Source organism: Urocampus carinirostris, chromosome 11, assembly GCF_059441175.1.
Source record: "Urocampus carinirostris isolate Australia breed hairy pipefish chromosome 11, RoL_Ucar_1.0, whole genome shotgun sequence".
Taxonomy (NCBI): Eukaryota; Metazoa; Chordata; class Actinopteri; order Syngnathiformes; family Syngnathidae; genus Urocampus; species Urocampus carinirostris.
The window spans coordinates 9,364,568-9,390,703 of NC_142359.1; the positions used below are offsets into that span (position 1 = coordinate 9,364,568).

The 26,136-nt window shown below is 40.7% G+C and overlaps 1 protein-coding gene across 1 annotated transcript in view; it reads right to left on the minus strand.

Moving 5' to 3' along the window:
- Nucleotides 1-5,321: 5,321 nt before the first annotated feature.
- The window catches only part of ppp1r14bb (protein phosphatase 1, regulatory (inhibitor) subunit 14Bb), a 51,033-nt gene continuing 30,218 nt past the window's right edge, over nt 5,322-26,136 (minus strand). The window contains exons 2-4 of the mRNA XM_088347641.1: nt 7,145-7,228; nt 5,613-5,645; nt 5,322-5,535 (exon numbers count right to left, since the gene is read on the minus strand). Of these exons, the coding sequence (XP_088203767.1) occupies nt 5,467-5,535; nt 5,613-5,645; nt 7,145-7,228 (186 nt within the window). The 3' untranslated portion in view covers nt 5,322-5,466. The remainder of the gene's footprint in view (nt 5,536-5,612; nt 5,646-7,144; nt 7,229-26,136) is intronic.

Genomic DNA, 26,136 nt, shown 5'->3' on the forward strand with positions numbered 1-26,136 from the left:
CATAAAAGTGTAACAAAATTGGACAAAACACAAAACCTGTCGTAGATATTGCTACATTAGTTTGTTGGTTTGTATCGATCATCCCCCCCAAAATCACCCTTCTATACTGTCTAGCTCTAGTTTCAATTCCAATGATTTATTATTATTTCGATTTTTTGTTTTTTTGCGATTCTGTCCAACGAGTAACCAAAAAAATCTAAAAAAGGTATACGAAATCCTAAACAACTTTTTTCGTAGTACAATCTTCAACGTTTCTCGCAAACAACTTTGGGTAAGACACGAGGACGGCAAATCAAACGCACCCAGGAAATAAACCATCGGACCGATATTCCGGTGCTAAGTTTCGTAGGATCGCTAAAAATAACGAAAAGATAATCTAGGGTTCGTACTTCTTGTCAAATCGGCCATATTGAAGAACTCTCGGAGAAGATTTTCCGATTTTATCGCCACGGCTACTAGAGGTTTTCGTCGCTGCCTCCAGGTTGGCCTGGCTGCTCACTGCATGCTTTTTTGATCGATATTTTTTTAGTATTAAATGAATGATGTGAATTCTGTATTTTGCAGAGCCCACAAATATATCCGCCATTTATAGAAGCCAAAAATGACAGTAATATGTAACTTCAATTTTCAGTTGCAGGAAGTTCTTCCGTCCCAATTCAACCCCTAGGAAACTTTATCTTCATTTTTTGCATGGTAATTATTTTTCATTATTGATACCTAATACACATTTCATAGTCCCCCTGTTTAGGGTTAGGGTCTCCAACCTTTTTTCAAGTGCCGAGCTACTTTTTGCTACTGATGAATGAAAAGGGCAGTTTGATATGCATTTCTAACATGACTAATTATCGGGTACTACTTCCTATGTAGAAAGAAGAAAAAAACAAAAAAGGATAGAAAGAGAGAAAAAAGAAAGAGAAAGAATAGTGTTAAAGAAAGAGAGCTAGAGGGGGGGAAGAAATATGGAGAGAGTAAGAGAAAGAGAGAAGGAAAGAGAAAGAAAGAGAGAGAAAGAAGAATGAAAGAGAGAAATATAAAAAAATAGAGAAAGAGCAAGAGAAAGAGAGAGAGAAAGAAAGAGAAAGAGCAAGAGCAAGAGACAGAGAGAAAGACCAAGGGAAAGAGAGAAAGAAAGAGAGAAAGAAAGAGAGAATGAGAGAAAAAAAAGAAGGAACGGGAGAAAGAGCAAGAGAAAGAGTCGGAGAAAGAGAGAAAGAAAGAGAGAAAGAGAAAAAGAAAAAAAAGAGAAAAAAGAAATAAAAAAAGAGCAAAAGAGAGAGAGAAAAAAGGAAGAGACAAAGAGAGAAAGAAAGAAAAAAGAAAGAAAAAAAGAAATAAAAGAAAGGAAGAAAGAAAGAAAAAGGAGAGTGGGTAAAAGAGAGAGAGAGAGAGAGAGCAAAAGAAAGAAAGAAAGAGAAAAAGAGAGATAATTAGCAAGTAGGGCTATTTCTAACTCAGTCAACCACAAAAAAACAACATTTTACTAGAAAATCACAACAACCCATCCTTGGTCTGGTATTTTCAGAACAGGTCCACCAGCACCTCAACTGTCCTTAGGGGGCACCAGGTTGGAGAACCCTTGTATAGCATGAATCTGGCTTCTAAGGGGCGATGACGCTTCATAGGACAATGCCACACAAACTCATACCAGCTGCCGTTAATCAAAAGGGAAAAAGTTACGCAACGGCAAAGCGTAGCCACCAGAGAGCAGCGTCGGCGTCACTTTTAAAAAAACATAGCAACGATTTTCAACTTTTCAATCCTCGAAAACACGACATTATTATTATTATTATTATTATTATTATTATTATTAAAATTCAAGCATTCTCGAGGATTTCAAGCACCCGTACGAACCCCGATCATCTCTTTTTTAAGAACACAAAAAAAAAATCTGTAACACGCTTTTCATACACCTTAAAAAAATGTCTTCCGTTGATTTGGTTCGTGTAACATAAATAATAACCTAAGGCAACATTTCTCTTTGAAAAAAACGCTTTTAAACGAAGCCAGTGGCTAAAAAAGGGAAGGGGGGGTCTTGGATACACATTGAAGCTTTGTCCCGCCTCTAGCACAGGTGCTGCCGATTGGTCACAGCAAAACGATTGTGCTTCTCCTATTGGCTGATTCCGGACAAACGGCTCATTCTCCGGAATCGGCAGCTGCGGATTGGCTGAGGGAAAGCTGTTGTTTATTCATAGCCATCTTAAAGGTATTCCCAAACATAATACGGACATACATGTATTTTCAATTACACGAGTAATGTTCCTCCCGGATTGGTCACTTTAGAGCTGTGATGTCATCAAAGGAACACTTTCAATACGGAGAATCCCGTTAACACAACATGTGAGGCCACCTCCGAAACAGACATTGTAGTTAAAAGTGATTGTATACTGCTCGTTTTTGCGTGGAGGTAGGCTTTTTTTGTGTGTTTTTTGTCCGGCTAGCTCCCTGTTAGCGTTAGGGCTTTCCTGTTTTGTGGATGTTTTTTGATCGGCTAGGTTTTGCCGTGATCCTTTGTTTGTTTATTTCTGGTGGGCTTCAGAATTATCAGCTAGCTGTTACTGCTTTTTGTTGTAGCTTCCGGTTAGCCAGGCTTCCCACAGTGTTTTTTAATTGGCGAGCTAGCCTAGAGTTAGCTTTGCTACCCGGCTAGCTTTGCATTTTTCGACGTAGCCGTTGCTGTTTTTCGTTACCTGCTGTTTGTTTTTGGGCCGGCTAGCCTAGAGTTAGCGCTGGTTTTGCCGTTGATCCTTGGTTTTGCAGTGTCCCTTGGTTAAATTTCTAGCCGGCTTCGAATTTATCTTCATAGCCATTAGAGGTTTTCATTGCTGCCTCCTGGTTACCCTGGCTGCTCACTGCATGCTTTTTTGATCAGCCAGACTGCGGTTAGTGCCGGTTTTGCCGTGTTCCTTGGTTTGTATATTATTGGTCGGGTTCACAGTTATCAGCATAGCCGTTACCGCTTTTTCATTGAAGCTTCTTGGTTAGCCTGGCTGCTTACCCAAGGTTTTTGATAGACTAGCCTGGAGTTAGCGCCAGTTTTACAGTGTCCCTTGGTTAAATTTCTAGCCGGCATTTATCGCCATAGCCAGTGGAAGGTTTTGTTGCTGCCTCCTGGATAGCTTGGCTGCTCACTGCATGCTTTTTGATCAGCTAGACTGCCGTTAGCGCTGCTTTTGCCGTGTTCCTTAGTTTGTTTATACCCGCACAGTGCACAGTTGTCAGCATAGCCGTTACCGCTTTTTCGTTGTAGCTTCTCGGTTAGCCTAGCTGCTTACCGAAGGTTTTTGATAGATTAGCCTGGAGTTAGCGCCAGTTTTGCAGTGTCCTTTGGTTACATTTCTAGCCGGCTTCGCATTTATCGCCATAGCAATTGGAGGTTTTCGTTGCTGCCTCCTGGTTAGCCTGGCTGCTTACTGGATGCTTTTGGGGTGGTCGCCCTACCTTTTTTAAACTGAGACTTTGGTTGCCTTTTGTTGATCAGTCCTGGTTAGCCGCCGTTAGCTCTTTGTGTTTTTTTTTGCCAGTTAGCCCTTTTTTGTAGCACAAAAACTAACAAAACTTAGCTTAAAACAGTCATAACCTCTTCGACTATTCAACACGTACAATATGGGTTTTGGTGTTCCTCTGATGACATCACAGTTTTCAAGATGCATTATTTCGGGAAAATAGTCGGGATATACCGATTGTATGCAAAAAAAGGTGTACTATTTCCTCCCATTATGCATGTTGAAGAATTTGGAAATACCTTTAACCTTCGTTCTCGTTTGTAATTGGTGACTTCATGAAATCATGGCGAAGCAGCAAGAAACGGGTTAAAAATTTCAATAGTATCAGGATCATAAAAAAAACAAGGCAGCTTAGTATATGAACTGAAAACGCAAGTGAACCCCCCAAAAAACCCATAGAACCAAAACTACAAGAGGAACCAGTCCTTTTCTAAAACAAATGAATCATTTCTCATACAGAACAGCAGGAAAATGTGCCATGAAGATTGTAAAATGTAGCATGCACGGGCACACTGGAACACATGGAAATTTAGCAAAGCCTACCGTGTTTATTTGTGTATAACGCGCAAGCCTAATTTTCCAGAGGGATAAACGTTTGCAATGGGAATCGAACCCAGGTCGCGGAGGTGAAAGCCCCAGTGGTATAGATCACATATGAAAAGGCAGTTGATTTTGATCACATCATCACAAGTATACTTGAAAACAAATACGCGTGTATTGTTTACGTTGTTCTTGATGTGGATGTTGTACAGCTAATTTCTGGTACCCTGACTAAAGATAGTGTGATAATAAGATAAAGCCCAATGCCTTTTAGTATTTGATGAATTTCACTGGTGGTTAGACTTTGGTGCTCCTACCGCCGCAACCCGGGTTCTAATCCCAATATGGCGAGTTAGTGGTGGCACAACGAAATAAACATTCGTCTCTGGTACCATGACTAAATGGAGTGTGATGATGAGATAAACACAATGCCTATTAGTATTTGAATAGTATCACGGGTGGTTAGACTTTTGTGCTCCTACCGCCGCAACCCGGGTTCTAATTCCAATACGGTGATGTGGTGGTAGCACAACGAAATAAACATTCGTCTCTGGTACCTTGACTAAAGGTAGTGTGATAATGAGATAAAGCCCAATGCCTTTTAGTATTTGATGAATATCACTGGTGGTTAGACTTTGGTGCTCTCATCTCTGACCGATAACGGATAATGGATAATGAATAACGAAGATAGAACAATAACCCTTAAAAAACCCAAAACCCCCTCCGCAACCCGGGTTCTAATCCCAATACGGTGAGTAAGTTGTGGCAAAACAAAATAAAAATTTGTCTCTGGTACCCTGACTAAACATGGGATGATAATAAGATGAAGCCCAATGCCTTTTAGTATTATCACTGGTTGCTAAACTTCAGAGCTCCCACCACCGCAACCTGGGTTCTAATCCCAATACAGTGAGTTAGTGGTGGCACAACGAAATAAACATTTGTCTCTGGTACCTTGACTAAAGGGAATGTGATAATGAGATAAAACCTAATGCCTTTGAGTATTTCATCAATATCACTGGCGATCAGAGTGAAACACTCTCACCACAGTGACCCGGGCTCTAATCCCATTTCACGCACCAAAACTTGGACAAATTTTTAGGTAAAAAAGGGGACTTATACACGAATAAATAGGGTACTTTTGCCATGTGTACAGTACTTTTTAGTCCCCGCCCCCTTCCTCAAAGTGACACCGGTCTAAAAATACACCGAGTTGGTGGTCAGAGAAAATGCATCTCGAGGAGGTAAAAAGGACTAAGTAACCGACAAGCTGGTGGTTGGCCTGGCTAAACCTGCCGAGTTAAGTGGGAGCGACTAGTCTTCCCTTCGGCTCCGGCACTTGATGACGAAGAGGAACGAGTGAGAGGAAGACGAGAGGTGACCGATGAGAGAAAGAGGTGGAGTGGAGACGGGACGAGGATTATTTCTTTTGAGGCGTGGAGAGCTTCTGCATGCCTCGGATCTTGTCCAGGAGCTCTGAGATGAAGTCCTGCGCCAGAGGAGCACTCCATTAGAAATCGCATAGGGATCATTTCCCATTGTACTTGTGCTTGAGGGTTTTCTTACCTCAGTAGGTTTAAAGCAGTCTACCAGTAAGTCCTGTGAGAGAGACAGAAAAGGTTTTTATTCGATACAGTATTTCCTCGCTGTATTGCACTTTACTTTGGTGGGTTTGATCTGTTGGAGTAAACCAGGGGTGTCCAACAGGCGGCCCGCGAGACGACGCAGAGGGAAGCGCAAGAGAAAAATGAGCTCCACTTGATGTTGCCAAAGCCAGGTGCCTCTCACAAATACACTGTACTTGTATTTATTTCTCTCTCTCTGTCGCTCTCTCTCCCTCTCTCTCTCACCCCTTTTCTCCCACTCTCTGTCTCTGTCACTCTCCGTGTCTCTCCTTTTCTCTTCCATTGTTGCTCTTTGTCTCTTTCTCTCTCTCTCTTTAACTTCTTTTGCTCTAACTTCTTTTTTTCCTTTTTCTCTCTTTTCTCTTTCTCTCTTCCCACCCTTGGCGCTTTCTTTTCTCTTTTCTCTCCTTCTGTATTTCTCTTTCTCTTTGGATTTCTTTCTTCCTCTCCCTTTCTTTTCCCCCTCTCTCACTACTTTTTATCTCTTTTGTTTCTGACGCTCTCTCCTTTTCTCTTTCTTTGTCCCACCCTCTCTCTCTTTTCCCTCCCTCTTTCTCTTATTTCTTTATCTTTCTTTTTCTTTCTCTTTAATCTACTAGTCCGGCCCCCGACAGAATGTTTGTCCTATCGTGTGGCCCCAGAGTTCAAATGAGTTTGACACCCCTTTCGATAATTGTATTTCCAACATTTTACTGCCAATGAAGGCCTTATTTTTAAAATAATACATACAATGGCTTTTAAGACTTTTCAAGGACCCTCGGGGAATTCTGTTAAAAAGTATGAAAAATAAAATAAAAATAAAAATAATAAAATAATAAATACATAAATAAATAAGGGCAGCACGGCGGCGTAGCGGTTAGCGCGTGTGCGGCACAGTTCTGAGGTCATGGGTTCAAGTCCAGCTTGTGTGTGGAGTTTGCATGTTCTCCCCGTGCTTGCGTGGGTTTCCTCCGGGCACTCCGGTTTCCTCCCACATTCCAAAAACATGCATGTCAGGTTAATTGGCCGGTCCAAATTGTCCCTAGGTGTGAATGAGCGAGCGAATTGTCTGTCCCTGTGTGCCCTGTGACTGGCTGGCAACCAGTTCAGGGTGTCCCCTGCCCACTGCCCGAAGATGGCTGGGATGGGCTCCAGCCCCCCCGCGACCCTAATGAGGATAAGCGGCTGATGAGATGAGATGAGATGAGTACTTGATTCTTATCAAAGATTTTGGTGCTCCTACCGCCGCAACCCGGGTTCTAACCCCAATATGGCGAGTTGGTGGAGGCACAAGGAAATAAACATCCGTGCATGTTAAAGAATTTGGGAATACCTTTAACTCTCGTTTTCATTTCCCCTTTAATTGGTGACTACATGATATCATGGCGAAGCAGCAAGAAACGGGTTAAAAATTTCAATTTTTAATAAAAAATTAAAAAAAACACCAAAAAGAACCAAAGTCTATTAATAAAAATAAAATGAAATCAAACCCACCTTGACCCTGGCGGCCCGCTCGACGTCACTGGGCATATCCAACAGTTCGTCCACGTCGATCTCCAGTTCCGGGATGGCCTCCTCCTGGGAAAAAACAAGTCATCGAGTTAGCTTTCCCCCAAAATAAAACGTTTCATGGACTCGAAAAGAAGCAGCAAGCAAAATGAAATCAGTCCTTCTAATTACACACTGCATGCGGTGAGGTTGAACGTTGCCTTTGACCTGTTTTTCTTTGCACTGAAGTACCGAATGTGACCTGAAGGGGGAGACATTTTTTTTCACTAGGAGCAACGGTAGTGAAACAAAGGACGTTTAGAGCAGGGGTGTCAAACTCATTTTAACTCTTTCTCTTTGGATGTATTTATTTCTCTTTTTTTACCCCTCTCTCACTATTTCATATTTTTAATCTATTTTGTTTCTCCCATTCTGCCTCTCTCTCTCTCTCTCTCTCTCTCTTCCTCCCTCTTTTTCTCTATTTCTCTCTCTTTCATTTTTCCCCTCTTTCTCTCTCTGTGTATTTTTACCTTATTTTGCTCTCTCTTCCTTTTTTCCTTTTCTCTCTCTTCTCTCTCCATCTATTGCTTTACCTCTTTCCCTCTTTCTCTCATTCTCTCTTTATCTCATTCTATTTCTCTTTAGATTTCTTTGTCTCTCTCTTTTTCCTTCTTCCCCCCCTCACTATTTATTTTTTATCTCTTTTGTTTCTCCGATTCTCTCTCTCTCATTCCGTCCCTTTTTCTCTCACTCTCTCTCCCTCTCTCTCTCTTTTACTCACTCTCTGTCTCTCTTTTTCTCTTTCTTTGTTCCCCTTTGTCCCTTTCTCTCTGTGTGTCTTTTTATCTTTTTTTGCTCTATCTTCCTGATTTCCTTTTCCCTCGCTTTTCTCTCTTTCTTTCCCCTTCTCTCTTTCTCTCCTTCTCTTTTCTCTCATTCTCTCTTTATCTCTTTCTATTTCTCTTTAGATTTATTTTTGTCTCTCTTTATTTCCCCCTCTCTCGCTATTTCTTTTACTATCTTTTGATTCTCCCATTCTCTCTCTCTCTCTCACTTGCTCCCTTTCTCTCTTTCTTTGTCCCACCCCCTCTCTTTTTCTCTCCCTCCCTTTCTCTCTTTTCCTTTCCTTCTAATCTACTAGTCTGTCCCCTGAAAGAATGTCTGTTCTACCGTGTGGCCCCCGAATTAAAATGACTTTGACACCCCTGATTTAAGCATCACGTCATAGAGGCTTAGGGACCACGTAACAATACATGGGATTCAATTTCAGTTGAACTGTGATTGGGTCCAGGCTAAGAAACACTTTACTTTAGAAAGAGATAGTTTAAGACACTAAACAGAGTAATAAAAATATATTAATTCTTGAAAAGTACCATCTATCGGCCAATAAAATCAAGCAATGATTTACCCAGCCATAAGGCATTGAATGGCCAATTTAAATTGTATTCATCATTTGTTATCTTTTGCCCTAAAGTGATGTCTGTTTCCAGGAATCAGTTGTCCCCCCCGTCCAGAGTTGCCCACACCAGCTGTCCCTGCAGCTGCCTGCCTCCCACAAACAAACCCCGCACTGCTCCTCGTCCGTTACACAATCCCGTCTTTTACCCATATATCACAAACACTAGGACTGCGACGAATCAGGGGTCGGCAACCTATGGCACGCGTGCCAGCAGTGGCATGCGAAGGGTTAACCTGTCGTGTCCAGCACGGTCGCCGTGGCGACCGGCTGGCCCCGCCCCCTGGGCACCGGCTGTAGTAAATCAGCTAATTTGCATGTGTGCTACTTAAGGGTGGGTTGTGGGTATTGCGGGTGCTGGTTCATTGCGTTTTCGGTTCTGTCTGTCTTGAGGAAATCTGTGTTTGCACGTTTTGAGTTAAAACCTGTTTTGTGAGTATTCCCTGGTCTTAGTTCCTGTTTGCCTGTAAAGCCTGTTTTTGTTCGTTTTGTCCCTGAGTTTTGGACGACTTTTATTTTGCTAAATAAAAGTACTAATCGTTAACGCAAACGAGTTCCGTTCTGGTCCGGTCCGCGTGACATAACCAGTGGCACGCGAGCGCACGGCAAAATAATAATCGTGCGCATTTTTAGGTGAAATTTAGACATTTTCAGTTGCGCGCTGTGTTATTCAGAGGCTTTACGGTAGCTACGTGTGTTGCAGAGGAGGAAAGATCTGTGTTTTAACCCACCCACAGAAACACCGGCTCGCGATAAATGAACGAATCACAACAGCTACTCCAGCAAAAAAAATCTCGTTCTTTTCAGCCAGCGTGGATAGATGACTGAGGCTTTGTGCAAAAAAATTACTGTGCTGTTTGTGCATTATGCCTCGAGAGCGTTGTACCTTGCACGTCAAGTGTTAAGTCATTACGAAACATGAACATGCATTCAAGGACGAGTCTGGAAAGGCGGAGACATTAAACCGCATGGCGTTCAGGTACGGCAAACAAACACAAACCCTGAAAACATTTGTCACTGTGACAAACGCCACCACTGAAGCAAGCTATCACGTTGCTCACTGCATGGCAAAGCACGGAAAACCATTTATTGATGTGATGGCGAATATATAAAAGGTGTGTGTGAGTGTTTCAAGTTTTGATAGTTTCTGAAATAAGATTTTATTGATGAATGATATTGAAGCTGTCCATATCACTTGATTTTGATTGTAGTTCATTGTCGATGAAGAATAGTTGAAGTCATGATGTCTACAGGCCTTTCCTCATGTTGCTCACAGTCATTTTTTAGTTTGTTGATGAACAAGAATAGTGGAAGATAAATTGGTCAGTTATACGATTTCAATGTATATCCATGTTGTATATTCGGACTGGTGCAAAATGACAGCTCTGTTGGATACAAAAAAAAATTGTTGTGCGAGTCATTAATCTTAGTGTGGCACACTGATTTACAAGGACATTTAAAAGTGGCACTCCACACCGAAAAGGTTGCTCTGCGGCGTTGACTAAAATCGATATTTGAAATAGTCGACGGTGAATTCCATTGTTGACAATTAACCTCAGACACGTTTTTCCAAAAGAGTGAGGCATCTTACACGATTACAATCTCTGCCAAGTGCCGTTCGAGTGGGAACATACAAAAATGGCGTGTCAACAGCAAGTATGCGTACCGAAACTTCTAAAGTGTGGGAGCATATTAGCCTGGACACAGCCAATAGACCTTGCGTATCATGGCAGTACCTTGATGATGCATGAACATTCGACGAGTCTGACTCGCCTCTGTAAGATTCAAGTAACATTCAAGCAAAGATGGTTTTGATGACATGCATTGTACATTCGGTACGCGTATGTTTTGCTAAAAAAAGAGATTTGGAACGTTATGCCAGACTGTGCCTGACAAACATATTTGAAATAAAAATATTTGAAAAAAAACCCCAAACATTAGTTGTTCAAACATCAAAAACGTCAGTTGTAAAAACTGTACGATTTTAAACTGTTTAAATCATTAAGTACTTTTGTTACAGATTTTTGCAGTTAACAACTGAATGTACTACACAAAATGCACATATTTGTAATATTTGCAACTAACAATAACAGACGCTCTCCTACTTGCGACCATTTGACTAACGAAAATCGGTAGATACAAACATTTTTTTTCGGGATGTCAAAAAATATCCGGACATTGCTGTAAGTTAGATTTTGTATTGTGTATTTGTTTTTTTTCCGAGTACGGGGTATTACTGTAGCGCTTCTTTCCACTGGCGTGTGGTGGCGCTGTAAGAGGTCACCCAGCTTCCACCCCGAAGATGAAATCTCTTCCTAGTTCGTGTGTAAATATTTTATACTGTATCTCCAGCGCGCTAACAACTTTGCCATTTTTATTGTTTAATATCCCGTGCATCCATTCAATATGGTTGGTGTAAAGTGTAAATAAGAGGCGAGCTGTTTCTTTCGCAACGAAAGTGAAATAAGAAAGCTTGATGCGGTTGAGAAAATGGTGGGAATGCTTTTTTCGGCCACTTTTTACTACGGCGGAGGACTTCTTGACTCATCAACTATTAAAATACTGTATTTTCCGCACTATAGGGCGCACCGGGTTATAAGGCGCACACCGAAAAAATAGTTTTTGGTCTTATATTTTCCATACATAAGGCGCACCGGATTATAAGGCGCTACAATGGGAACGTCGACAAAACAGTCAGATGGTTCAGTCCAACCGATTACCCCCTTAATATTCCCGAAGCTTGCAAAGAAGCAAATACGTGTCGTAGACACGTGCGGATGCGGTGTTCGTACGATGTCACTCAAATATCATTCGGAAGGTTAAAGTCTTGGGATTCAAGAAATGCCAACCATTCCTTAGTTTCTATTTTCTTTTTCGCTCGCAACTTGACCGTGCATATGACAATAAACACTTGGAATTGAGTTGAATTCACTCAACTCATCACAGCAACATCGAGATAGTTCTAAAACAAGATACCGGGAAAATATAAAGCCGCATAACTCAACGAAGTTCTCACGTTCAATAATGATACGCAATCATGGTCTTTTTTGGCCATCTAGCCAATCCGAGGCTCCGAATAACTTCAGCCAATAGCGATCGATTTAACGGATGATTGACACATCTTTTCCGGCCAATTGCAGGGTTTGTTTCAGCCCTCTAGCCAATCCGAGGCTCCGAATAACTTTAGCCAATAGCGATCGATTCAAATGATGATTGACACATTGGTTAGCCAATGAAACGCCGGTATATATATATCCCAGCATACACCGCGGACTACTTCACGTTTGGGGGAAAATCGAGTCGGCGGCTGTTGCGTAAGTTGCGAGACCTTGCGAATTAATATTGAGCCATATATAAGGCGCACTGTATTATAAGGCGCATGGTCAGCTTTTGAAAAAAATGAAGACTTTTAGGTGCGCCTTATAGTGCGGAAAATACGGTAGTTGTTAGCTGCAGCCATGATTAAGACACATTCTCTCTCAAGCACACAGAGCTAAGTTGTTAACACCAAAATTAAAATGTCCTTCTGCAGAAGAGAGAAAATAACTTCTGCCTCGTTCCTGTCCGTCCACTCGAATGCATCGAGCGCGCTTGCTCAAAAACAACCGAGTTTGGAATCAATTGGCCAAGCCTGTGTAAAATCTAGGAGGCGGGTGGGTTGGAAAAAGAGAGGGAAAGAAACATCCTCCAGGGAAGGTTCCTAAAACATTCCCCCACCCCGACTGAATTTTTGTCTGCTCTCCGCAGGCGTCCTTTGTGCTGTTTTCATGAATGCTGCCAGAAAATGTGCAGCTTCAGCTTTTTCCCCAAAAAACCTCCACGTTTTGGATCCCGGAGTGATAAGACCCCATAAATATTAACTCATTCAACGCCGTAACGTTTAAATGTATTTTCAGAAGAATAGTCCACGTCGTCATTTGTTTTGTTATTATAATGTGTTTGGCCTAGCTCATCAGTGGGAATTAAGCCTCTGTTTCAGTAAGAGGGGGAAAAAAAAATCACCATTAGAGGCCAGGAGTGGCTTTGATCAGCTCTTTGTCCACACATCAAGGAAGCCCTTACTTAAGAGTGTTGCCTCCTGTATCCATATTATTCTGTATCTCCAGCGCGCTAAGAACTGTTACAGTTTTACTGTTGAATATCTCGTGCATCCACTCAATATGGTTGGTGTAACGTGTAAAGAATAGGCGAGTCGTTTCATTTGAAATGAAAGTGGAATAAGAAAGCTTGATGCGGTTGGGAAAAAGGTCGGAACACTTTTTTTGGCCACTTTTTACCATGGAGGAGGACCTCTTGAAGCGCATCTTCCAAAAGTAAGTTAAACTCAACTATATTTATCTTTATAGAGCATATTATTTAATGAAATGTTTATTTCATAGTACAAAACAAATGCAGGTTACTTATATCCCATGCATCCATTCAATAAGGTTGGTATAACTTGTAAAGAAGAGGCGAGCCGTTTCTTTTGAAATGAAAGCGGAACAAGAAAGCTTGATGCGGTGGAGAAAAAGGTCGGATCGCTATTTTTCAGCCACTTTTTATCACGGAGGAGGACCTCTTAAAGCACATCTTCCAAAAGTAAGTTAAACTCAACTTTATTTATCTTTAAAGTAATATTTTATGAAATGTTTATTTTTTTAGTAAAAAACAATACAGGTTACTTATACAAGGTTACTTATATAGACTTTAAACATACAAAATAAAGCATTGAAGCAACTTACAAACAAAATCAACTTACGATTGATCTCGTTTGTAAGTAGGGCAGCGTCTGTATGTATATGTATATGTATAGGTATGTGTATATATATATAATGTATATCAAAACATTGAATACGCTTTAAGCAGCGCCTGAAATAACGTCTGCCCGGATACCCGGGGCGTGCATCTTTTACGTCGGGCGTACAACTTACAAAACGTCTCCGCCCGGATGGCCGACAACTTTTTCAAGAAAAGAAAAAAAACCAAAAGATTTCTTTTTACATCAAACGTTCGCTTTATTCCGATTTCGAAATCTTCGTTCGGTTTGCAAATTTAGGTTTGGTTGGGAATTTGCATACTCGGTAGCCAATCAGAAGCCTGCATCGAATAACTTCATGCTTCCGGACTTTCCCGAGCGTCATAAGGTCGTGCATTTGCATATCATTTTCCAGAATAGACGCACAGAGAACACAAAAAAATGGAGAAGTGGTTAGGACTCAAGCCAAAACCTCAGCCCTAAAAGAAAGATTCAAAAGAAGCTAACAAAATGTATGGCGCTACAAAACGTAAACGTAAATTAAAAGCATCGTGGAAAGAGGAGTTCACGTGGCTTGTAGCAGACGACGCAACGCAAACATGGCATGAATGAAGATGAGTAAATACAGGTACATACTGATGGCAGATGGAAAACAATGATGTCATATACATGCAATTAATGTTATAGGTAGATTTATCTCATCTCATCTCATTAGCTGTACCGCTTATCCTCATTAGGGTCGCGGGGGGGCTGGAGCCCATCCCAGCCATCTCCGGGCTGTGGGCAGGGGACACCCTGAACTGGTTGCCAGCCAATCGCAGGGCACACAGGGACAGACAACTCATCCGCTCATTCACACCTAGGGACAATTTGGACCGGCCAATCCACCTGAAATGCATGTTTTTGGAACGTGGGAGGAAACCGGAGTGCCCGGAGGAAACCCACGCAAGCACGGGGAGAACATACAAACTCCGCACAGGAAGTCTGGAGCTGGATTTGAACCCACGACAGGTTCCCATGACATGAACTGTGCCGCACAAGCGCTAACCACTGCGCCGCCGTGCTGCCCAGGTAGATTTATAATAAACTTAATTTTAAAGAGTCGTTCTATTATATATTCCGATTATCAAACCTTAATCCTTTGCAATAATGGTTTTTTTGCTTTTTGCGATGAGTCATAATTGTGTGTGCAAGCAACTTTTCAGAGTTGTCTGCCCTGGTGTCCGCTAACTTTTTGTCAAGAGTTCCAGACACTGCTCTCAGCAATTAAAAAGCCTGCCTTTTAATTTCTAACTTCGTCTGAGTAATTTTTCAGCACCATCGACCCATTATGGGATTAAAAACTAGTGATTACGCCAACACGGACGCAGACACGCCGTCTATGGTGTTGTCTGGAGGCAGCCGAAACCAGAACCAAATGCGGCAGCGCGAAAGCAGTTGTGTCAGTGGGTTCCTGGAACGCCATTACTTTTAACGAGTACTGTAACGCGTTATTAATGTCATGATTACCCAAGTGGAGCCACCTGGGGTAATCATGTGGCGCGCTGGAATGTGCTTCCTGATTGGTTAATGCTCCCTTTTTAAACGCGTTACGCGGAGAACTCTTTGTCGGAGGATTACTTCTGTACCCCGTAAGACTCTCCCGATTACATGTGCCTTCTTGTTTACCTGATTCTGCCTGCCTGCCTCCGATCCGACCTGCCTCCGATCCGACCTGCTTTCGTCCCACGCTACGAGCTTCTCTTCAGTCCTGAATTGTACGAACGCTCTGGGGTCTCCTGCTCTGTTCTGGTCTTCCCTGACAATTAATACAATTTTGTAGCTTAACTGTTGTTACAACATGGTGCTTTATTTTTCAATTACAATCTCTTCTAGAATAGAATATACCTTTAATGTCATTGTTACAAAATGGGTTGACCATATTGTATTCTAATACTTTTATATTTTATGAATACTTTTTTAACTACGATGTTATTTGTCATTTGTATATCATATCCAGGGTTGGGTAGGGTTACTTTAACTGGATTACTTTCAATTACTTTTGGATTACTCCAATACCAAATATGCTAATAAAAGACAAAAGAAACTAAATAGGAATAAAATTACTAAATTTTGTGCAGGCTTGGGGAGTAAGGGAATACATGGAACGGCAAAAATGATGTCGGCAAGCTGTTTGGATTTATTTTCATTTTGTTTCTGTCGCATTTTATGTTCGTTTTGCCGGAGATCAAAGAGATCAAAGCCATGAGAGAAAGCTTACCACGTGTTGTGAGTCATAATTTTATTCATGTTTAGGTTTCTTTGTCTTTTATTAGCATATTTGGTATGGGAGTCATCCAAAAGTAATTGAAAGTAATCCAGTTAAAGTAACCCTACCCAACCCTGATCATATCACATATTGTGACAACGAAATTGGACGTGGCACTCCAGTTTCATATTTAACAGTGAGGATAAAAGAAAACAAAGATAAAGGAACAAAGAAGATTAAGGTTATAATTTACACAATATTTACACGAGAAATGTGGGCATGTAGGATGTTCCATTAAGCAAAAATAGGCAAAGTGAGCATAGGCGTAGGCTCAGAGTCCTGACAGCCTGGTGGAAGAAACTGTCCTTGAGCCTGCTTGTTCTTGCTCTGAGACACAGCAGTCTTTTCTCTGATAGCAGCAGGTTGCAAAGGCTGTGCAATCGCTGGGTGGGGTTACCTGCGATCCTTGTGGCTTTTAAGGGTGATCCGGGAGTTGTACATGCCCAGAGGGGGTCTTTTCCACAGTTATCTTGATAACCAGTTGTAATTGTAACCAATGTTCCCTCTAATCTTCCACGGGTCTGCGCGTTCACAAAAAGTCGGTGAGCAACGATTGAAACAACAGTGAGCAACAGCAATCCCAAGTGCGGCAACTAAGTCATTATCAAACATGTCCAAAACTTGACATCAAGTTACATTTTGCTGAGTTTCCGGCAATGCAAAATGATTTTTCTCTTTTGAATGAATTGACTCATGTACCATTGCAAACGTTGTACGGCCTACAAACATCATTTGATCTTACAATTCTTTCACAAGATATCCATTTCTTTTTTTTTTACTGATATATTTTGTCGCATAATATTAACATTTTTGGGGTCTTATTTAGTCGGTTGTAAGATACAGAACTGTATTTAATTAAATTTTTTAGGGGAAGTACAATGTTGGCAACGAGATTGACTTGATATAATTGGAAGTTATTTGAATGCAACACAAACTTTTTTTTCTTTTCCCCTGTTTTTTTCTCCTTTTTTTAAATTCCTTTTTAAAAAAAATTTATTGTGTTTATTTTTTCATAGTTGTTACTTTTTTCTTGCTTTTTTCCTTTATTTGTTTATTTCCTGATCTTTGTTTCTCTCTTTTTCTCTCTCTTTCTTTTGTTTCTTTCTCAGCTTTTCACTACTTTTTCATTTTGGTATTTTTTTCCTCTATTCCCCCCCTTCCTTTAAGTCATTTTGTATATAATTTTACGTAATATTTGGTCATGTAAGGATAAAAGAAGCAAAAATAACCCGTAGAGCCGTTTGAGGCCCGAAAGAGCCGGTTCTTTTTAGTGAGCCGAGCCCAAGAAGCCGGTTCTCGAAAAACTCTGCTGACTTTACTCAACTTCGTTCTACTTCGACCTTGACTTCAAAATACCGCATTTAGAACACAACGTCAGGAACCCGTGTATTTTTTACCTACGTCCACTGTAACTTTGACTTTATTTGCTTCTTAATTAGCAATTTCGAGCCCTGATTTTTGTGAGCTGGCTAGATTTTCTTGTGCGCGGAAAAGCTCTGGGCAATTGCGCATACACGCAGCTTAGAGGGACCATTGATTGTAACTGTATCTAACTTCCAGTAATGCACGAAACACTGTGTCCTTTGTGTGTGTGTACGAGTTAGTACGTGAGAAGCAAAAATAAACCACCCGATAAGATTTCTCTCAGCAGGTAGCGCACAGCCGCTCCAAGCTTGCACAGCTGAAAAACAGCAAAGTACAAAAACGTCATGTACCACAAGCTACATTCAGACTTGACTCATAAAGTGGGTCAACGCGAATGTTGCGCAGGCCCGTTTCGTCACACGGGTGATGAAGCAAGCGAGGTTTTTGCGGCCAACGCTTTTTGCCTTAGCTGGAAAATCCTCCTCATGAGTCAGTAGGATTTAGTGCAACTCCCAAAGGGCCTTAATGTCGTTAACTTCAATGGGTTTCCAAATGGGAAAATCCCAAATGACACTCAGAAGCAGTGTTCCCTCTAAGCTGCGCGCGTGCGCAATTGCGCACTGCTCGCACAATCTCGGCGCACAAGAAAATCTAGCCAGCGCACAAAAATGAGGGCTCAAAATTACTAATTAAGAAGCGACTTAAGTCAAAGTTACAGTGCATGAAGGTCAAAATACACGGGTTCCCCTGACGTTGTGTCCTAAATGCGGTATTTTGAAGTTTAGGTCGAAGTAGAACGAAGTTGAGTAAAGTCAGTAGAGTTTTTTCGAGAACCGGCTTTTTCGGCTCGGCTCACTAAAAGGAACCGGCTCTTCTGGGTCCTAAACGGCTCTTCGGGTTGTTTTTGCTTCTTTAATCCCAACATGACCAAATATTATGTAAAATTATACACAGAATGACTTAAAGGAAGGGGGGAATAGAACAAAAAAGAAAAAAATACCAAAACGAAAAAGTAGTGAAAAGCTGAGAAAAAAAGAAACAAAAGGAAGAGAAAAAAAGAAGGAAAAATTTAGAAAAAAAGCCCGAAAAAAGAAAAGAAAGAAATGTAGGAAAAAAGTAAATAGAGAACAAAAAGAAAAAGTAACAGCTCGGAAAAAATAAACACAATGAGATTTTTTTAAAGGAATTAAAAAAAAAAGTAGAAAATAAACACGGAAAAAAGAAGAAAAAGTTTGTGTTGCATTCAAATAATTTCCAATTATATCAAGTGAATCTTGTTGCCAACATTGTACTTCCACTAAAAATGTGATTAGGTACAGTTCTGTATCTTACAACCGACTGAATAAGCCCCCAAAAATGTTAATATTATAAATTATAAAATATATCAGGAAATAAAAAGAAATTGTTATCTTGTGAAAGAATTGAAAGAACAAACGACGTTTGTAGGCCGTACAACCTTTCCAATAGTACATGAGTCAATTCATTCAAAAGAGAAAAATAATTTTGCATTGCCGAAAACTCATCAAAATGTAACTTGATGTCAAGTTTTGGTCATGTTTGATAATGAATTATCTTGCCACACTTGGGATTGCTGTTGCTCACTGTTGTTTCAAGCGTTGCTCACCGACTTATGTAGAAAGTTATTTCTCATTTAGCTTCACAATTTTTGGATCTTATTTTTCAAAATCACTTAATTTTCACATACTATTAAGAATATTATTAATACAATTCGTATGCGATACTGTGCCGAAGGTCTACAGTCGCAGAGTGAGACATGCAATTCTCTTGCCTCATGGCAGAGGGCGATAGTAAGACCAATGATTCTGTCTACGCACACTCTAGCCCCAGACATAAGAACAAATTATTATATTAGCAAGCTAACAGCAAGTCAATCCATCCAGTTTTTTCTTTCCTCGAATGGACTTGTCTTTTCGTATTTGAGTATTACTAATCTCTTGATACTTTTATTCGACTGAAGATCGCGGAGGCAAGGAAAACACGTGTGTTGAAGCGAACGATTTGACGAAAGACAATAAACAAAAGAATACTCCTAGCAAGAAAAAGGGCTTTTCTGCCAAAATTGACCAAATTATATTCCTCATAACGCTATGAGGAGGATGATAATGGATTGGACCTCGAGAAGGCATTATAACTATGGCGGGACAGCAAACCACGATGAATATATGAACTGAAAAATCAGAAGTGATAACTTGCTTTGTAATTAACTGTGATGATTAAAACTGCATGAATATATAGATGAATATTTCAGCACTATTATTTTGTATAATGTACAATATTGTGAACGGAAAATTTTGAAGTGATAACTGCTTTGTATTACCAATTAACTGTGATGATACGGTATTGCTTTTTTGGGGGAAGCTGTTGACAAATATATTTGGCCAGTTGACTGTAACTGAAAGTTGAATAACTGGGGGTTGGAATGGGCCTAATCTCCCACCAGACAGGAAGTGATGGCAACAGGCTGACAGGAAGTGAGAAAGAGCCCAAACAGTCGGCCACGTGGCGCTCAGACAATGAACTTCATCTCAATTTCCGGCCGATTCTTTCCACTTTGTTCATCCCTACATTTTGTTAGCTAAAAGAAACACGGAACGTAAATAGACTGTGAGTTTTATCCAACACTTTCTAGTGTCAAACTTGTTTTAGCTGGGGGCCACAAATGCTATAAAAAAAAATCTCACAGGGGCCGGACTAGTAAGTTTAAGAGAAAGAGAGAGGGAGAAAAAGAGAGAGAAAGAGAGGGAGGGAAAGAGAGAGCGATAAACAGATAAGGAGAACGAGGGAGACAGAGAAACAGTGAGAGAAAAAGAGAGAGCAGAATAGAGATATGAATGGAGAAGAAGGGGGAAATGAATATAGAGAGAAAAAGAAAGTGAAAAAAAGAGAAAGATAAAAAGAATAAGAGAAGTGAAATGACAGAAAGAAAAGGAGTCAGCAGGAGAAAAAGAGACAAAGTGAGGTGAGAGAGAGAGAGAGAGAGAGGTTGAAAAAGGGAAAGAAAGAGGGTGAGAAAGAAAGAAAAATAGAAAGAAAGAGAATTAAAGAGAGAAAATAGAAAGAAAGCAAGACAGAGAAAAAAAGGAGTTAGAGAGTGAGAGAGAAATAGAGAAAAAGAGAGAAAAAGAGAGAGTGAATAGGAGAAAGAAAAAGAGGGAGAAATAAATAAAAAAGAAGTGAGTCAGAGAGAAATGGAGAAATACAATTGTTTTGCAAGTGTTAACATCCGGTGGAAATAATCAAAACTACAGCTCATTTTCCTCTTGCGCTTCTCTCACTGAGAAGAGAGTCGCGATGTCTGAAAAACTCAATAACAGCAGAGCGCTGATCAGAACAACTTCTCCAAACAATGCCTGCCGTTCTGCGTCAGAGTTCTGTTATCAACAGAAGTAAACAAAACAGCCTGACCTGAAGCCCACTCGGTGAAAATCTTCATTGCACTCGATAAATGTAACTTGTATTTAATCGTATAAAATCCTTTATAGTCAAATGTATAAAATCCTTCAAAACTAATGCCATCCGCCGTTAATCACAAAGAAATGCAATGGAAAAGTGAGGCCACCAGAGAGCCGTGTCAGCATCATTTTTAAGCAGGACTGTTGAGAAACTTGGCCACAATTTCAAACATTTTAAGCACTTCACCCAAAATCCAAGAACTTTTCAACCTTAGAAAACACAACATTAACATTCAAGCATTTTCAAGGAATTTCAAGCACCCTGAAAAAAATTGACTGCCTTAAAATTTTTCTGTCAACTTTCTTCACAAATAACATGAAATTTCAGGTTTGCCTCGCGCTCAGTCCTACAAATCAAGTTACCGTATTTTCCGCACTATAAGGTGCAGCTAAAAGCCTTTATTTTTTGCAAAAGCTGACCATGCGCCTTATAATACAGTGCGCCTTATATATGGATCAATATTAAGTCGCAAAGTCTTGCAACTAAAGCAGACAGCCGCCAACTAGATTTTCCCCCGAAGGCGAAGTCGTCCGCGGTGTATGCTGGGATTTATATACCGGCGTTTCATTTCCTAACCAATGTGTCAATCATCATTTGAATCAGTCACTATTGGCTAAAGTTATTTGAAGGTAAAGGGGGCGTATCCTTTTTATCATTTACAGGCTCGCATAGGCTAAGGGGGCGAAACAAAGCCTGCAATTAGCCGAAAAAGATGAATGTGAATCACACGTTGGGTTGCACTACGGCATAGAGAAAACATGTTTTACTATTCTGTATTTGTAAATATTTGACTCTCCTGGATTTACTACACTCACGGTTGTAAGAAGACCATGGTTACGTATCATTATTGAACGTGATGGCTGCAAGAGAACTTAGGTGAGCTTTGCGGCTTTATATTTTCCCGGTATCTTGTTTTAGAACGATTTTGATGTTTCTGTGATGAGTTTATTTTCAAACTAAATTCAATTCCAAGTGTTTATTGTCATATGCTCAGTAAAGTTGCGAGCGAAAACGAAAATAGAAACTAAGGAATGGTTGGCATTTCTTGAATCCCAAGACTTTAACCTTCCGAATGATATTTGAAACGATGCATTTGAGCGACATCGTACGGACACTGTTTCCGTACATGTCTGAGACACGTATTTGCTTTTTTGCAAGCTTTGGGAATGTTAAGGGGGTAATAAGTTGGACTGAACTATCTGACTGTTTTGTCCACGTTCCCATTGTAGCGCCTTATAATCCGGTGCGCCTTATGTATGGAAAATATAGGACCAAAAACTATATTTTGGGGGTGCGCCCTATAACCCGGTGCGCCTTATAGTGCGGAAAATACAGTAATTAGTCTGGGTCGGGTTGGTCGGGCTTCAAGACCCGCGGGCCAGGATCGAGTCCGATTTTTTTAGACATCCGAAACAGAGCAGCGAACTCTTCGTAGTCTGTCCGAAACGCCCAACCCCCCTTCTGCAATCCCAGACAGCTTTCACACGAGCTATTTCGGTTCCACTCAGCTCACGCGTCATTTGGTGGCTTTATGGTCTTAAAATAATAATAATAACAAAAACCGAGACTACACAAAGTCCACATTCACTGGTATGCCTGCCTGCAAGCGCCTCCCAGTATTATCAGAAAAGATGGCCTCCATGGCCTTATAAATTCAATGGAAGGACCCTAAGCAATATCAAACCATGAATTCAAAGCATCTCAGTAAAACAGGGGTGTCCAACTCATTTGAACTCGGGGGGCCACACGATAGAACAAACATTCTGTCGGGGGCCGGACTAGTAGATTAAAGAGAAAGAAAAAGAGAGAGAAAGAAATAAGAGAAAGAGGGAGGGAAAAGGAGAGAGGGCGGGACAGAAAACAAAAAAAAGGGAGAGGGGGAGAGAGCGTGAGAAACAAAAGATAAAAAGTCGTGAGAGAGGGGAAAAAGAAAGGGAGAGGGAGAAAGAAATCCAAAGAGAAATAGAATGACAAAAGGAGAGAAAAGAGAAAAGTAAGTGCAAAGGGTAGGAAGAGAGAAAGAGAAAAGAGAGAAAAGGAAAAAAGGAAGTTAGAGCAAAAGAGGTTAAAAGACACAGAGAGAAAGAGACAAAGAGCAACAAAGGAAGAGAAAAAGAGAGACGCAGAGAGTGAAAGAGACAGAGACAGAGAGTGGGAGAAAAATGTTGGAAAAGAGAGAGAGAGACACACATTCTCTCTCGCTCTCACTATTTCTCACATTCTCTCTCTCTCACTTTTTCTCACATTCTCCCTCTCTCTTACTATTTCTCACATTCTCTCACACACACCATTTCTCACATTCTCTCTCTCTCACACTATTTCTCACCAATTCTCACATTCTCTCTCGCTCACTATTTCTCACATTCTCTCTCTCTCTCTCTCTCTCTCACTATTTCTCACATTCTTTCTCTCTCTCTTTCTATCACTCTCTCGCTCTTTTCTTCGTATCCCTCGCTTTCTCTCATTTTTCTTTCTCTCTCACACTATTTCTCACATTCTCTCTCTCTCTCTCTCTCTCACCATTTCTCACATTCTCTCTCTCACTTTTTCTCACATTCTCTCTCTCTCTCTCTCTCTCTCTCTCTCTCTCTCTCTCACACCATCTTTCACATTCTCTTTCTCTCTCTCACACCATTTCTCACACTCTCACTATTTCTCACATTCTCTCTCTCTCACTATTTCTCACATTCTCTCTCTCTCTCACTATTTCTCACATTCTCTCTCTCTCTCACTATTTCTCACATTCTCTCTCTCTCTCACACACCATTTCTCACACTCTCTCTCTCTCTCTCTCTCTCTCTCTCTCTCTCTCTCTCTCTCTCACCATTTCTCACATTCTCTCTCGCTCACTATTTCTCACATTCTCTCTCTCTCTCTCTCTCACTATTTCTCACATTCTTTCTCTCTCTCTTTCTATCACTCTCTCGCTCTTTTCTTCGTATCCCTCGCTTTCTCTCATTTTTCTTTCTCTCTCACACTATTTCTCACATTCTCTCCTCTTACTATTTCTCATATTCTCTCTCTCTCTCACACACCATTTCTCACACTCTCTCTCTCTCTCTCTCTCTCTCTCTCTCACACCATTTCTCACATTCTCTCTCGCTCACTATTTCTCACATTCTCTCTCTCTCTCTCTCTCACTATTTCTCACATTCTTTCTCTCTCTCTTTCTATCACTCTCTCGCTCTTTTCTTCGTATCCCTCGCTTTCTCTCATTTTTCTTTCTCTCTCACACTATTTCTCACATTCTCTCCTCTTACTATTTCTCACATTCTCTCTCTCTCTCACACCATTTCTCACATTCTCTCTCTCTCTCTCTCTCTCACACTATTTCTCACATTCTCTCTCTCTCTCACTATTTCTCACATTCTTTCTCTCTCTCTCACACTATTTCTCACATTCTCTCTCCCTCTTTCTATCACTCTCTCTCGTTTCTTTGTATCCCTCTCTTTCTCTCATTTTTCTCTCTGTTTTTCTTTCTCCCCATTTAACTAGTCGGGCCCCGAGAGAATGTTTGTTCTATCGCGTGGCCGAGTTTAAATGAGTTTGACGACCCTGATACAGAGCATAGAAGGCGCTAAATAATACACACGGTCCCTTTAAATCCTAGCACTTGGCTTACAGGCCGAGCGACACCAAACAAAATGACAAGCTCGTCGAGTTAAGCCAGTACTTGAAATGCAACACTGGAAAGAGTGAAGTCATCGCTGTGAAGCTAGCTTGGCTCCATAAAGGAATATCGCCACCTTCGTATTTGCAATCCGGTGGTAAAGTGGATGTACAATTTGACTCGTAGACAGGGTTGGGTAAGGTTACTTGAACTGAATTACTTTCAATGACTTTTGGATTACTCCAATACCAAAAATGCTAATAAGAGACAAATAAAAGAATAATAAATATACAATAATAAAAGACAGGCCCGCTAAGAGATCGAATCAGGCCCACAAGACGACGCTGAAGGAAGCACCAGAGAAAAACGAGCTGCAGGTTAAAACATGTGCGCTTGATGTTACCAAAGCCGGGTGTCTCTCACAAACGTTGTACTTGTATTTCTTTCTAGCTCTCAGTCTCTCTTCCTCCCTTTTTCTCTCACTGTCTTTTTCTTTCTTTGTTCCTCTTTGTCTCTTTCTCTATCAGTCTTTTTTCCCTTTCTCTCTCTCTCTCTCGCTCTCTTGCTTCCCCCTTCACTTTATCCCCTTCTCTCTTTCTCTCCTTCCATTTCTCTTTGGATTTATTTTTCTCGCCATTTCTTTGCCCCTCTCCCACTATTTCTCACATTCTCTCTCTCTCTCTCTCTCTCTCTCTCTCTCACAGACACCATCTCTCACATTCTCTCTTTCTCTCTCTCTCTTTCACACACACCATCTCTCACATTCTCTCTCTCTCTCTCTTTCACACACACCATCTCTCACATTCTCTCTCTCTCTTTCACACACCCTCTCTCTCTCTCTCTCTCACACACACACCATCTCTCACATTCTCTCTCTCTCTCTTTCACACACACCATCTCTCACATTCTCTCTCTCTTTCACACACACCATCTCTCACATTCTCTTTCTCTCTCTCTTTCACACACACCATCTCTCACATACTCTCTCTCTCTCTCTTTCACGCACACCCTCTCTCTCTCTCACACACACACCATCTCTCACATTCTCTCTCTCTCTCTCTCTCTTTCACACACACCATCTCTCTCTCTCTCTCTCTCTCTCTCTCTCTCTCTCTCAATAAATTAAATATGAATACAATGACTAAATTGTGTGCAGGCTTGGGGAGTAACGGAATACATAAAACGGCAAAAATGATGTTGGCAAGCTGTTTGGATTTATTTTCATTTTGTCTCTGTCGCGTTTTATGTTCGTTTTGCCGGAGTTTAAAGAGATCAAAGCCAGGAGAGGAAGCTTACCACGTGTTGTGAGTCATCATTTTATTATATTATAGAGAGATAGATAAAGATTTATAGAGAGATATAGAGAGAGAGAGAGTGAGATATAGAGAGAGAGATGGATATATATAGAGATATACAGATAGAGCTATAGAGAGAGATATAGAGATATAAAGATATATATATATATATATATATATATATATATATAGGAGAGAGAGAGCGAGAGAGAGAGATAGACATTGAGATAGAGAGATAGAGATAGATAGATAGAGATAGATAGAAAGATAGATAGATATTGAGATAAATGGACATTTAGACAGACAGACATAAGACATTGAGATAGATATTGAGATAAATACATATAGAGAAAGACAGACATAGACATCGAGATAGACAGACAGATATTAAGATAGATAGACAGATAGATAGACATTGAGATTGATAGACTTAGAGATACATAGATATACATTGAGATAGAGAGATAGATACATCATATGATACTGATACTTTTTAGGCCATCAGAGAAGGCCTTGCAGGTCCTGACAGCCCACCACTGACAAAAAGTTCCCCAGCCATAGTTTGGAAACTCGCCGAACGGAGTGTCTTATACAGGAAACACGAGGAAATGGCCACGCATTCCACTTCATGACTCACATCCCTCGTTCTTAGTCTTTACATGACTCCTCAAATTTTTCATCCTCAGAAACTGGCTCACACCTTGAGTCAGGTTTCAAAACATACTCCACGCTGACTCCGAATCAAACTGTGTGAG